The following is a 15,051-nucleotide window of genomic DNA, read 5'->3' on the forward strand; positions in this document are numbered from 1 at the left end:
GCACAGCAGATCCCTGCCCATCTTAAAGCAAAAACAAAATGGCGGTGAGTTACGGGTTCTCCAACTTCTGTGTGCGATATCCAACTCTTTGCAACTCAACTCAACGCACAAAGAGCTCAGGAAAAGCTGTGGCTCAGAGCTTGGAATGCAGCCCAACCAAGGCCAGGTAGTTCAAACAATTAAAGTATTTCACCCTGATCAAACTCAACTGCTCCCATCCCTTGAGAACCGGGCTCCTGAGCCTTCTGCATGGTCCTCCAGTCTTCGCTGGCCTCCACTGACTACAGGAGCCTGAACACGCACATGCTTAATGCTTCAAAACGTAGAAAAGGGAAAAAAATATATATATATCTTCCAGCAACAACTGCCAGCTCACAGCCCCAGGTCCAGCTGTGAGTTCAGGCATCCACGTGAACTCCTCACTGTGAGCCCAATGGAAGCTGATCCAGCACAAGAGAAGAGGAGGAGGAAGGGAAAAAAAAGGCGTCTCCTTTTCCTGACACCGCATCTTCATCAGAAATTGCTCAACCTGCAACAATTCCAGCATGCAAGCCCAAAGGGGAAGGGGTGGTAGAGACCAGAATGTAAAGATGCTTGGCTCTTAATCCTACACCCAACAGAAATGCTGCTGCTCTGGCACGTGAGCTCATCTAGATGCTAGATACTACTGTAAAATCTTGTACTAACAAAGGCAATTTGTAGAAAGTTGCTTCTTTAATAATTTCTTACAGCAGCATTGCCGCTACATCCATGGAGTTGCAATTGAGATCTATGCCTCTGTGTCAGGCTTTCTATTGAAAAAAAAATAATAACATAAGGGTTCGCTTAAGCTTCCCTCTATTTGTTCTTTCTCATACACACCCACCCTCCTCCTGAGGTCTCATTCCCTCCCACGTGCCACAAATAGCTGAAATAATCTGAAAACGCCACTTACGCCATCATGATCACACTGAAATCTAGCCAGTTCCATGGGTCTCGTAGGAAAGTAAAGCCATCTATACAGAAACCTCTTGCAATAATTTTCACAAGTGATTCAAATGTATAAATACCAGTGAATGTATACCTGTTAAAAGGAACAAAGAGAGCTGTGCTGAGAAGTTTGCAGGCATGTAATGCTAGGCATGCTAACAGGTGAATTAGAAGCACTTCTGTCTAAACAAAGTGGACAGAAAGGCAGCTTGCATTCTGAAGAAAAGCAACATTCTGTATAAAAATAGAAGAAATATTACTTACTCCACATTCTTCGACCATTCGGGTGGGTTACTAAAAGTCATGAATACACAGTTGGTCAAAATAGTGCACATAATGATCATGCTAAATACTGTGGAACAAAGTCAAGGATCAAAGGCACACTGGGGTGGCTCTTCACATCAGCTCCCAAAGACCTCTGCACAACAATACAGCCCAACAACCATTTCCATTCTATTCTCTGTGTGCTACACAAAGAGCCGAGACGCTTCCCGCAGTCATGGGAGATAAGAATGGGGGAATATATACAAATAGTGCTTTTGTGTCTCTTTGTTCTCTGCTTTCTGGTAGGCCTCAGCAATGCAAAGATCACGTGCCTTCATAAAAAAACGTACTCCCAAATAATTCTGTGTGTTCAGTGCCATCCAAAACTACAGTCTGCTGATACATTCCCCCAGATGGGAGGACAAGTCTTGAGTAGCACAGAACCCAAAATGCCATTCCCAGCCTCAGCTCCCTAGAGGAGATGGAAGCAATAGGAGATGGAAAACCCTTTTCTTCTTGAGGTGCGTGAATCCAGCAAGGAGAAACCCCTAAAGCAACTAATGAAGGTGCTTTCATAGATGCGTTTTACTGCCACCTTCTGAAAATAAACCACCAAACACGGCAGTGCATCCCATCCAATGCTGCTCTGTGCCTCCTCTCTTAGTAGAACATGCAGTGAGCACTTGGAGCCCAGCAGCAGAGCATTTTGGACGAGCTTTCCCATTAGAAGGAGGTTTAAGAGTTGTCAAAGGAGCAGGAAATTAGTTGGTATCTAATTGCACGTAAAGTGTCTTTGGCTCCTTCTCCGAATATTAATTCTATTTAACCATTCCAGCAGCTAGTTAAAGCTCAACTGCTCTTCATGCAGAACACAACCTCACAGCTGTTTCTTCCAATGCTTAGGATCCTAGAGTCATTAAGGTTGGAAAAGAGCTCTAAGTCCAACCCCAACCCGCCCCCAGAATGCCCACTCGTAGAGTCATCAATGTCAGAAAAGTCCTCTTAGGATCATCCAGTCCAACAGTCAACCCTTGGCCACCATGCCCAACTGAGCAACATCCACGTATTGATGGTGGAGTGGACACAGAAAGGCACAATTTAGCAAGGAATGCATAAATTAAACATTTACTTGATTGGATTTGACTAAAAGCCCGTGCTTCTTCATTCATAACAAACCCAACTCCTCTAGAAGCGTAGTTAATAAATAATGATTGAATTGAGCAATAAGACAATAGGCAAGAGATCTTTTAACCAATAAAGACAAAAATACCACAGCAGTAAAAAGGATATGAATGTATCAAAATTTTAATAGCTATTCTTCTAAACAGATTAAAAGGACTTAAAATGTACAAGGCAGGTGTGGCACTAAATCGGAAGAGTGTTTTCCCTCTGTTTAGTACTACAAAGGTCTGCAGAGAGAGAAAGAAAGAAAGGAAGAAAGAAAGAAAAAGAGAGAGAGAGAAAGAGTTAATGCATGAAAATCAAAGCATGAACAGCACAGAGAAAAGACCAACAACTTTTATGGTAAAGAAAATCCTGCGTTTTCTGTGTTTTTAAACGATAATCTCCTGTAAGAAGCTCCCGTTAGGGTGAAATAAACTCACCAGCACATCATGAATGATTCCACTCCAAGCCACCTGTTTTGCTAGGCACTACAGACAGCAGAAGCAACATCTCCCATCCAGGAGCACATATCTCCATCCAACAGGGCAGAAGCACTACCCCTATCCAATACATAAAAACCAAGGCCCAAGGCACCCAAGGATCACAAATTTCATTGCAGAAGCAGCAGCTGAACCCAGCTCTCAAGCCACAGCCCCGTGTACGAGCCCATCCTTGTGGGGCAGCACCTGGGGTTGTGCCTCCTTCCCACACCTTGCAACCACTATCAAACCTTACCTGCCAGGAGAGCACAAGCCCCCAAGTCGTCGCCACGTGCTCTTACTGCTGTTAATTAGTGACCACGAGTGAAAATTAGTGAATCTGGGCTCCCAATGCCCTGCAGAGGGGAACCCATGGGGGCTCTCTGCCCACGCAGCCGTTGCGCTCCCCCAAGAGCATCGATCTTCAGAGGTTTGTCATCTCCCTCCTCGTAAGGGAAACAACATGTTTCAGCTCATTTGGGTAAATTAGGCCACTGAGCGGTGAATTATTTGAGAAGGAAGTGAAAATCAGACTGTGGTTCAATGCTAAGTGAGAAGTATTAGTTAGCACAACCACTAATGCATCTCCCAACAAAGAGCGCTTTAGAGACAACTTTAGAGAGCTCTTAAATTGCAGCATGAAGAATTAATGAACAGATTACCTTGACACGTAGGAATATTATAAAAGGCCAGAAGCTTTTCAAAGCTGCTGATTACAGGGTGCTCAAGGGCATCTCAGTTTTAAGACCCAGCTCTCTCTCCTTCCCCAGCACAGCAAACTCATCACAGCTCACCCAACACTTAACCTTAAATCTCCTCTCATCCCCAGATTCAGAGGGGATGCCCACCACACGCTCACAAGCTCCACTTGTAGCCCTAACACAACAGTAACTCCCAACACTGCTGGTTTTAAAAGGAACGAAATCTCCAGTGTGATTGTGCCGAAAATCCTGCGGGCAAAGACAGAAAATCCTGGAAGTCGCCGCGCAATGGTTGTGTGAGATGGGCGAGCTCCATTCTGCCTCCATTCTACGTGGGGGGATCAGTGTGCAACAGCACTCCGACCTGCAAGCCCAAAGCAAATCCACTCCTCACCTGGAGTCCGACGCATGCTGCACCGCGGATGTGAGCCCTGCCAAGACTCAGCGCTCAGAGCTGGAAGAGCAAGCCAGGCTCAACGGGAAGCAGACGCAAGCAGCTCCGTGCTGAGGGTCACACACGTTTGCAAAAGCCATTTCACGAGGAACGAGCCAGAAATTTGGCACAGCCTGTTGGTAACACAAGCTGTCCAGGGATCAGCGACTGCCCACCACACATGAACTCCACATTCTGCTTGCCAGCTTGGTCCCCCTCCTGTTGCATGACCTTCCATGAGGCCATTCTGTGTTTTCTCTTCCATGCCCTGGCCAAATTTCTCTCTTTACGCTGCTCATTGGACTTACTGCTTAGAGAGCTCACCAAAACTGGGCCTTTCAGTAGCCTGGTGCATTCCAGTCTGCTCATCGATTCCGGTGCTTCCAAGATCTCCCAGGTGTATCCTATAAAATCCTGGGTAAATCTCCACTTGGCCTTCTAAATAGAACGATGGGCACAAAAGCCAAAACGCATTTGGCAATTTAAAATCTTGTCTTCGTTCTTCTGTATGCTGCTGACATATTAAAAGTCAATTTCAAAATGGCTGCACGCTCTTAAAACCTTCTCTGGTTTGGGTCCAAGAACATCCTTAAGCTCTTTTAAGATCTGCTGAGGCAAAGCATAAAACTCAAGAGAAAGGCGATGCCTGGAAAAAGGCATTTTGCAGTCTTCTTTTAAGAGACAAAGCCTGGCTGAACTTTCAAAAGTCTCTGCTTGATGTTAAAGAGTTGTAAAAAGATTCTGCCCAATTCAGCTTTCTTAACATGGGCTGGAAATCCCATTGGTTGGACATCCAGCTGGTCGGACATAATGGTTATAAATGCAATTGTTGGATGTCCAACTGGTCGGACACAATGGTTATAAATGCAATTGGTTGGACGTCCAACTGGTTGGACACATTGGTTTTCACACTGGTTCTAAAAAGCTTAAAACGTTTCTTGTATAGAAGAAGTAATATCACAAAAGTCAAGTTGTCTCTGAAATTATTTGCAAAATAGTGCCCGAAAGAAGCTATGCTGGAGAGTATGATGGAAGGGATCGAGCGATGGCAAAAAGAACTCCAGATATACAAAGATTTAGACTAATCCTGCTTCATGCTGGTTTTACATTAAGCACTTCTGTAATGGCTGAACAGTGAGGAGGAGTGGGCAGAAGGCTGAAGAAGAAAACAGCTTTATGAACAGCACATGAACATATGGAACCACATTCCTGCAGTGGTAACATGACGACTGCCTTCCTCCCAACGCGAAGCAGAAGAGAGCAGAGACATTCTGAAAGCAATCTGAGCAAATCCCTCTAACACAGCTATTTCCAAGATGGATTTACAGGGAACTCCAGCACCCTGAATGTCGGAAGAATATTTTATATATACGTATATATGCACAAAGAATTGAATAATATTTTACATCCATATTTAAGTCTGCTTTTGGCTCATCAAGTTGTACTTTCTGATACGGAAAACATTTTTCCATCCCTACAAAAATGACGAAAAATTATTTGTAGAGTAGGGGAAAAGAATTGTCTGCCACGTTCTGCTCATTTTAACCTCTTGTTTGCAGCCCAGTATAGGAAAAATACATCACATCTCATTGAAATTTATCAAATAAAACACTTCCAAAAAAGATGCATTTAAGAAAATGAGCAGCGCTCAACATGCAATATCTAGAGATACTGAAATTTAAGAGCACTACAGTCTGTCTACGTAACAAAACTCATTCCATCTCAGAAGCAGAAGGGATGCTGCTGCCTTCCACCCATCGCAGCTGAGATTCTCTCACCTCCCATTCTTGCTCCTTTTAAGCCTACTGGAGAGATGGAGGGGAGAAAAAACACCGCTAGGCACCAAGTCCTGGAAAAGGCTCTTGGAAATGAAATCAAAAGCCTGATTTTTGAGGTGGCCCCAACCTTTCACTTCTTCCTTCTGTTACTTCCTTGAGATGCTCATGAAGCTCAGTACCGGCATCCCTTCATGGAGCCATAGATAAGTCCTAAGTGGAGGCTCTTGAAGCACATGCTACACAAATGCCTCTCCCACGCTGCCTGCTCTCATCCCTGTCATTTTCCCAGTTCCACACCCTCAAGGTGACATTCTGGGCTGGAGGGCCTGTTTCCAAACGATGCATGTGACTTGATGAAGTTGCAAGTCACTCCATTGGCACGTACCTGCGAGCAGGATCCTCAGGTGTCCATCTGCAAGATGTAGGTGACCTCTGGCAATCCCACTCTAGTGGGAAAAGAGTTTTCTACAAACCCAAGGTTGATTTTTCCACTGAAGCCAACCCAATTACTTGCAGAATATGTAGGACCTTCTACTGCCTCCTAAATGGAACAACTGCTGAAGCATCTGAACCCTTCACCTTGCTCTGCAGCAAGCAGGAAAGAGATTCACCAAGCAAAATGGATGGAAGTTACTGAAGGAGAGAGGCCACAGTCTGGCCAAAGCCACATTCCGTGGAAAGGAAGAGGCAGGAAATTGTTTAGAAGGAACGACAGCCAACCTTTAAACTGAAGAGAAAGAAAGAGAGGCCTAAAAAAAAAGGGAAAATATGAAAAATGAGAAATAAGTTCGCAGAAATAAGAGGACGGCGACCTTAACTCTTGCACAAGCAAGCACTGAAGAATGTTCAGCTCTGTGGTACACATCAAACTGGGGAATCTCCCATTTCTCCCCATTCTGCCCCGTGGCTCAAGAGCACAAGAAAGACGATGCAATTAAGTGACAAGTTCTTCTTCCCACTGCGGGAGATCACAGATCCTTTTACAAATATCTTCCATCCAAGGGCATCCAAACCCCTCAAAAGAAACGCCCAAGACTTGCTAGGGCAGAAGGCGTTTGAACTGAACCGACAATAGGAAAATGCACAAATTCCATCTCGGCTCTTCATGGCAATCAGCTGGTTTGCTTTCACTGCCATGGATGCTCACATTGGTGTGTTCTCTGAATGTCATTTGTACATTTAAACAAGGAACTTCATGTGCGAGTTTTTGCTTTTTAACTGAAATTTTTCATGGGCAGGTCATGCTTCTACCATGTGCTTCACACCAGGAATTGGAAGGTGATCATTATTTGGCAAAACAAGGGCCCACGGAAGAATTTCTCTCTGGCAGTTACATGAAGACAAAGAGGAGCTACCTGAGCTCCATAAATGGGTACCTGTGAGCAAATGGATTTTTCTGATCCTACCAGGAGTCATTGCTCCCACTATGCAAAGCAAAGAAACTGAGCAGAGGAAAACAAAGCAGCTCAGACAAAAACACTGGGAAGTTCAGCTTGCCAGTTAAAATGCAGCTTCGGTTTCTTTAGCTAAACCAAGATCACCGTGTCCTACTGCAAGGAAAAGTAACCAGCTGACTTGTTCCTATGCATGCTGTACGTCTTGCTTTAAAAGAAAAGACCTATGATGCAAACCTTTCTGGCAAATGCTAGAGAAAAAAAAAAAAAAAAATCTCTTGGAAAACTTCCCATGATTCAGGCAGATTCACAATTCCTGATGATTCAGAGAAGGGCCTTTTTTAATGGCCCTAAAAAATTCCTTGTGGGAAGTCACTGACTATTTGAAGCAGCAAAGAAGGAACACGTACCTAAGTTCTTGCCATCCTGAAGCGGATGCAAAAGCAAGAAAGCCAGCAAAATGTTAATCTGGTGTTTGCGGGGCGAGCGAGGCTCTTTTTTGCAGAGCAGCAAGGAGGAGGTGGGTTGCTCCATCCTCCAGAACCTTCCTTCCATCTGCAGCGGCTCCGCGGCGAGCAGAAACCTGGTGAGCATCTCCATGCAGAAAGGCACGGCTCTTCTGGAGGCACAGCAGATGCCTCTGGAATTGGGGATGTGCCTCAGTTTTCCTAAAACTGGGAGATTTATCAAGAGCGCTGCGTTTGGAGGCAAATCTGATGACCAAGAAAGCAAGCGGGCCAACGGTGCTCAAGCCATCGCCTATTTCTGGTGGAACCAAAGACAACCAAGCTTTTGCCCAGTGCTCCAGGTGCTACTTACTGCCCACTGAGCAATGCTTTCTGTTTCTAGCTAGAAGGAAGACTGCCTGATCCTCCAACGCACACCTACAAACCATTCCTTGTTGGATTCGCAGTGACATTTCCCAGTTCCCAACGTGGCGGGGTGCAAGTGGCCAGCCACAGCCGGGGATCCAGGGAACCGTGTGTTTCACAGACTGCCCACACCAGAGCCAGGCAACAACAGATTTGTTTAATAATGAGAAAATATTTGCTTAATAAAGAGAAAATATTCCTGAGGGATAGCATAAGCTTCCTTCGCACCAACAACACCCGTTGTCAATACATCTCCTCATCTCAAACATCCATCTCCACACCAATATAATTCATTTTCCACTTGCACACACCATCCTACTTTGGTACCTGTTCTTTTAGCACCACTAACAAAGCAAATGAGCACTGGAGTGCAAACCTAGAGGAGAATTAATTATTCTAAACTTCAGCGGCCAAATTCAGTCGACTTCATGCGATCGTTGCCCTGTGAGCCGCAGGATCACCTCCAAGTGTGTCAAGAAGTGACTGCTCCAACACAAAGTCATGACATATTTTGCTACCCTGGCCAGCTTACTGATTTTATGACAGCCACATTATCCAAGTTTTGCACGACCACAAAGCTGTCTCACATACAGCTGTCCTGCACGCCGTCTTTCTTTCTCTATATTATCCCAGCTTATTCAAAGTAAATCTCTATCAAAGAAAGCAATGCAATTAAAGAGCAGAGAAGAAGCTCAGTTTTAAGTCGCCCAACCTTCACTCTTCCTTCACCAGGAAATTCCCCCCTCCGTTTCCAGCAGTGTTTGCTTACTCACCACTTCCCTCAATGACACCACTTCATCTCTTAACACATTTCAGCACCATCAAATGTCTCCTGCCATATCACCTTAATTCCACAGACAATTAAAAAAATAAAAAAAATTCTGAGAATGAAAGCAATTTAAACAAGTTATTTCACTTTTTTTTTTTTTTTTTTTTTTTTTTTTTCCTTTTTTGGTCACAATTTGTTATACCACTGTTTCGTTATGATCAACTTCAAAACGATTTCTGCACTTGAAACGCTTACCATTCCCCCTCAGTTATAATTCTTCTCATTGCCCTCATGGTTAAAACTGGCACATTAGCACAACTTTGTCTATTTTTAGTTTCCAGACCTTGTTCTGCTGTTTCTATCCAAGCAGGTGCTTACAGACTGATCATCTCTATCTTAGCTGGATGCAGTCAGTGCTCCAAAGGTGCATGAAGCACAAGAGAAATACTGTTAACATTCAAGAAAAGAAAAGGACAGATAACAATAACAAAAAAGCCCCATCCAAAGACTCCATTCTTTGTCTTCTCTTTAAACCATACCCAAACCTGCAACCTCCTACGAGAAAGGCGGTTTAGTGACTTCTTTCTTGCAGACTCACTTTCTGGGTCATATAATAAGGGTCAAAGTCCTCCAGTGGTACAGCAACCAGGCCTTTAGGGATGTCCCCATAGATGAAAGGCAAATTCTTCCCCGCCTCAAGGTCACTGTTTGGTTTTGGTTTGCTGTCTTCATCGTCGTCGCGATGGCTGCTGTCTTGCTTTGGACGCTTCTTCTTTTTTTCTTCTGCAATGCGTTTCTCAATGTTAGCCAGAGACTCCGGAGTGAAAGGTTTAAAACTATCAGGGCCTGGTGGTGCGAGCAGCCGTGCTGCCATCTTTTCATCCTGCAGCAGCTTCTTTAGTGATGTTGCAGCCCGGACAGGTCAGCTCTGCATGGGACAAAGAGCACAGGCAGAACAGTCAGCGGTGGCAAAAACGGGACGACAAACAGCAAGGACCCAAAAGTCTGCAGGTGCTCAGCAAGCACTGCTGGGTTTCCATCCCCACACAACCTACAGGGAGCTCTCAGGGCTGGGGCCATTGCTCTCTACTCATTACTAGCCAATGCTCTCTAGCAAACAGATTATTAGACACAAAATCCAACTCGGCTCTCTTCCAGGGTCAGCATGAGGTGCTCCATCACATTGGAAGGGGCCAGGCGTTACCACCTGCCTGCTAACAAGGCCTTCAGCAAAGCACTCCTCCCAGCACACCCAGAGGAACCCCTTGGGGTCAGGCTTCTCTGAGAGCCCGGCAGCCAAGAGGCACAGAACTGAGGCTCTTTCAACCAAAACTACAACTCCAGGGCTTTGACTAAAATGGCCCTTCCTGCCCCATCCCACGTTATCACAGATTAGGAGAGGTTTTCAGGAAGATTTCCTTCCTGAAGCTATTGGGATTGATGAGTCGGGGAGCTCTCGTTATGCAGCTTCAGGACCTTGGGCAGCACTCGTATTGAATTAATATTCATAAAACAGAAAATCTATTTTACATAGGTATTTGCATACAACTTTTCAGGTTTTCTGTGAATTTCAGGCCTAAGAATGAAATTAACTTAAAGGCTTTTGTCAAATACAATATTAATTGCTGAAAACTAAGCTTCTATACTATGTGGGTTAAATACAGAGTCCTCTTTAAGATGCAACATGAGTGAGTTCTTCTCCATGGCACAGAGCACAAGGAGAAGGGAAGGCAGCACCTGAGGATGGGCTCACAGAGCTTCCAGCCTGTAAAACAGCACGGACATTGCACAGGGCTTCACACTGCCCCTACTGAGAGCACCTTGCTTTCTCCTCCTGCGAGAGAAAAGCTGCTGGGACGTTCATCTGAATCCAGCCCGCCTACAAACCCTCTGCAGCTCTGCACCTTTTGCCAAGCTTTTGCTGGAGACCCAGCAAGGAGAACACTTTGCAATTCTGACGGTGCTCCCACTTCGGGTTCTTCACACAACAGGAAGAGGCCAAGAGAGCCGAGGAATCACTGAGAGCCTGCACTGATGCAACACACTGCAGTGCTGCAGGAACACCGGGCTGCTGCCTTTGGGGAGGAACCCACATGCAAAGCAGCCGAGGGCTGTAGAGCAGCAACAAAACACCAGCACATGGCACAGAAAGAGCCCAAACACTGCGTGGGATTAGGGCCCCTAACAAAGGAGAAAAGACCACCAGTAACACGGCCTTTCATTCTAACACACTGCATCAAAACATGCATCAAAGCTCCTGCACCTCTGGTAGAAAAATGACTTTCAAATTCCACGAAAACTGCACTATAGAACCGAACCATTAAAATTCAGCTATTTCTGCACAAAGTTGGCCACCAGTGGCCTCTTCATGCCTTGGTTTGAAAGAGCATTCTGAATTAAAGGGGGAATGCAGAGAGCGCCAACATGGCGCCATGCTCCCGTCCCTGTGGATGGGCTGGGACACATTGCCCAGCTTCAGCAATGGGCACACATACCCCAAAACTGAGACTCACAGCTTGCTGGGAACCTCAACAGACTTCACAAATGAACACAGCTCTGAAATGTTAAAGTTCTCTCTGTTAAAACACCTGGAGATCCCACCCAACCTTCAATAAAGCACCTGGGGTTTCCCCAATAACTGGAACCACCACTGAAAGGGTCCTCGCGTGTGACTGCAGGTTATTCCTTGCAACAGCTTCACCCCAGCCATGACAATGGCATTTGCACATTTTTTGTACGCTGCATGCCAACCTAAAGCTGCCCCACATGTGCAGAATTTCAACAAGCAGCATTTCCAACCGGAGCTTATTTGTAGATCCAAAGAAGTGAAGTACAGATCTTACTCCTCATGGAAACACACAGTGCAGCTGGGGCTGGGATTCTTCTCATTTAAATTTGACCAGACATTTGTGGAGTGAATGCAATAAAAGCAAGGCAAGAAGAAGGAAGAAATGCCAGCATCTTGGTTGTGTTACTGCTAGAAGCATCACAAAATGCCCCACTGATATTAAGGAAAAAAATTAATTTATTCTATTCTCGCAGCATTTGCATGCATTTAATTACCAAATTTCCCACATACTGTGAAACTATACAGCAGCATTGGGGATGTGGTCTAATTGAATGGCACAGATAAATATGCAAGGCCTGAATTTAGAAACCAAAGTAGCTCAGGGACACAGGAGCATAAAAAATTGGGGAGAAAAAAAAAAAAAGGCACAAATGAATGCCTGATCTGTATGTGCAATGACACAACCAGCGAATGGAAGCAAGCAAATAATATGATAATACGATAAGTGATCATTTGAAGTTAAAAACAACAACAAAAAAACCTGGTATACCAAAGCAGACTCCTCCTATAGGATGAGAGCGACAGTAAAGGTCTCTCACTCCTCGAGTCCCTCAATATTTGACACGGAAAACTCTCCTTCCCGTAAGGCAAACCCCAAAGTCTCTCAGATCCGACGTTGCTTCGCATCTTGGCCAAAAACATCACAACTCTCCCCACCCCCGGGGCACTGCTGCAAATCCTTCCCGTCCTCGGAAGGCGTTCTGCCCATGAATAAATCACGAGACGCTCCGATGTTATTCGGATAAACTTGGCTACAAGTTCACTTTGTGCTATTTGTGCTCATTCTGCGTGGCTGCAGTCTCTTCTGCTCTGCTTGCCTTTGTTGCTTTGTCGTTGGGATTTGTTCCTGGATATCGCTACACACCAGCAATTCAGCATTCCCATTCCTTGGGAAGTTCTGCCTACCCCGATTTCATTTGTTTCCCCAGGAAATCAGCCCATGCTAAGAGAATGGACGAAACTGGGATGTAAACTGAAAGGATGGGAACGGAACGCTCATTCAGTTCCTTAAACCAGACCCAAAGACCCATTTTCGGAGTTGATGGCATCGTGTTTTATACCCTTACAACGACGAGTCAGGCTCTGCAGCTCCCACAGCCAACATCTGACCCTCATCTCTACTCAGCGCACAGCGACAGAACCGCCAGGATCCTTCAGGGACTCGATGTTGTTACAAAAATCACACAGATCAATACATTGAAATGCCTCTAGCTACGCATTCCCACCACATTTTCCACGCTCACCATCATATACTCAAACTACACAGCCGTGCCACCAGCTCAGCAGAGTTTGTTTTGGCAAAACACATTCTCCCCATCGATTCTTCAACGTCCAACAGGAGAAGCACTTGGAACACCCAACCCATGGGAAGCTGTGACACAGAGGTGAGTGCTGCACTGAGCGCTGGGTGGCTGCTTTGGGAATGGAATCACATCACCGCGCACCCCAAAATTCGCCCCGTGCGCCTGGAGCTCAGTGCTCAGAACAGCACGTGCTTCACAGACCAAAGATTTTACACCAGCAAAGAAAATGCCGCACTGTGGTGCCCAATTACCAAGAAGACAATTATTTCTTATAAATGTTCCCAGCAGTCCGTTTACTGGTACATTATGAAATACTCTAATAAATTATTCAAGCTAATTGTCAAAAGAAATTAAAAAAACACTTTTGAGGCAGTATCTTCGCTTTAATACATTTCTTCACTTATTAATTTGCAAGATTCAGTCATTTGCAGTCCGACTTCCATCCCCCCAGAGAGCAAGTCCTTCCACAGGAGGTTTTATGTAACCCACATAGACGCACGTGGATTGGAACTGAACACGCAGTGCTGGGGCAGGAAGGAAAGCACCGTGCTGACGCAAAGCCCTCTGAAATTCTTCTGCACGAGGGCCTAAAAAGCCCCAAACCAAACCATGGATGCACGAGAAAAACGCGTGGCTGCAAACAGCCTTCCAAGGGACTCGCAGATCTCTTCCATCTGCAGTGGATTCCGAGAGCCTGGAGCAGGCCAATTTTATCAATGAAAGGCAGCACAACCGGCTGCGATGCGGGAGGAAGCCTCTCCCTTGGAAAGGCATCATGTGATGCTTGATGCTGTAAGGTGGAAGGAAAAAAGGAATGCTTTCACTATCGAGCTGCATTTATCGCCGTGCTGCCGGTGGCTCTCCCCACCCTATGTTGAACGTTGCAGGGGTTTCCCATGTGCTCGATTCCAAGCCGTGCTCGAGGGAGGACTCCAGACAGAGCAGGAGAAAGGTGATGCTCTTGGAACAGCGACTGAACCGAAGCTGAATGCACACATCTAAAGGTCAAAAAGGAACGGAAACACAGGGAGGGGAGAGGAGTGCAGCACCAAACACTACAGAAAAAAATGTCTGAAGAAATGCTGGTCCTAGCATTTACAGAAGCACTACTGAAAAAACAGATCGAGTACTGCGGGCTTTTCGGTGCCTATCAGGAGGGTTATGACTCCTTTACTGTCTCCTAGTGAGTTACAAGAACTAAAAATAGCAGAACCAGTTCCCTCTGTTAGACGTTATTCAAAGCTGACTTGCATTTATCACCAACCTCACTGAGGAATCCGGGGATCAGGGCAAGCTACGCCAGCTCACACACAGCATTTTGGCTTCCCCTTTCCAAAGCCCAACATCTGAAGAGAGAATCGTTCAAAATAGCCATGGTGTAATTGTGAAGACTCAGCTGCTCAGAAGAGCAAAATCTGATTCCTCTCACAATCCTTCCAGCCTATAAGTGACCCATAAAACAGAAAGGCAGAAAGGCAACTTGTTTTTTTACAACAATTGTGGAGGAATCCACTTAGGGCTGCGGAGAGCTCGAAGAGCACAATTAAAAACAGTGCAAACACGGGAGGAAGGAGAATAAACAAACCCTCGTCCAGTCCTCCGCCCTTACAAAACATAGATCACAAAATTTCCACGGCGTTCTGGAATACAACCCATGCAGGCCTGGCAGTTCCTCATGTCTGCACCTTTCCTTATTATCACTTGCTACAGCCATCAGCTGTTCCTGGCTCTGACAACACGGCCATCCCGCTAGGAAAACAACACAAAGTTCACCTCCTGCTACGGCCAGAACGTCATTGGCACAGCGCGTGTGCTGCTCAGCCTTACGGCTCGACAGCCTTTCCCATCCAGGTGAATTTCTCTCACGCTGAAGGGCCCATGCATCACACAGGCTGCACTTAAATCACTAAAGCTGCGACTGTCCACTCTGCACTGAACGAGAATAACAGGGCGTAAGCGGAGAGCCCAAGGAATGGATTTTCTGACCATTCTTTGGTGCAACTGCCATCAGAGACAACCTAACACTTCTTCTTTTTCTGCAGCACATTCATCTTTCTATGATCAGCTGGACCGAGA

General features: G+C 45.6%; 1 protein-coding gene across 4 annotated transcripts in view; it reads right to left on the bottom strand.

Moving 5' to 3' along the window:
• The window catches only part of SCN8A (sodium voltage-gated channel alpha subunit 8), a gene marked incomplete at both ends in the record, with an annotated part of 38,254 nt that extends 28,557 nt beyond the window's left edge, over positions 1–9,697 (bottom strand). For all 4 annotated transcript variants that reach the window (XM_079547929.1, XM_079547928.1, XM_079547931.1 and 1 more), the window contains 4 exons: positions 935–1,063; positions 1,234–1,321; positions 2,507–2,642; positions 9,422–9,697. In XM_079547929.1, coding sequence (XP_079404055.1) covers positions 935–1,063; positions 1,234–1,321; positions 2,507–2,642; positions 9,422–9,697 — 629 coding nt within the window. The remainder of the gene's footprint in view (positions 1–934; positions 1,064–1,233; positions 1,322–2,506; positions 2,643–9,421) is intronic.
• Between the last annotated feature and the right edge of the window lie 5,354 nt (positions 9,698–15,051).

The sequence above is a fragment of the Tetrao urogallus genome (genome assembly GCF_951394365.1).
Source record: "Tetrao urogallus genome assembly, chromosome: 35".
NCBI classification, from domain to species: Eukaryota; Metazoa; Chordata; class Aves; order Galliformes; family Phasianidae; genus Tetrao; species Tetrao urogallus.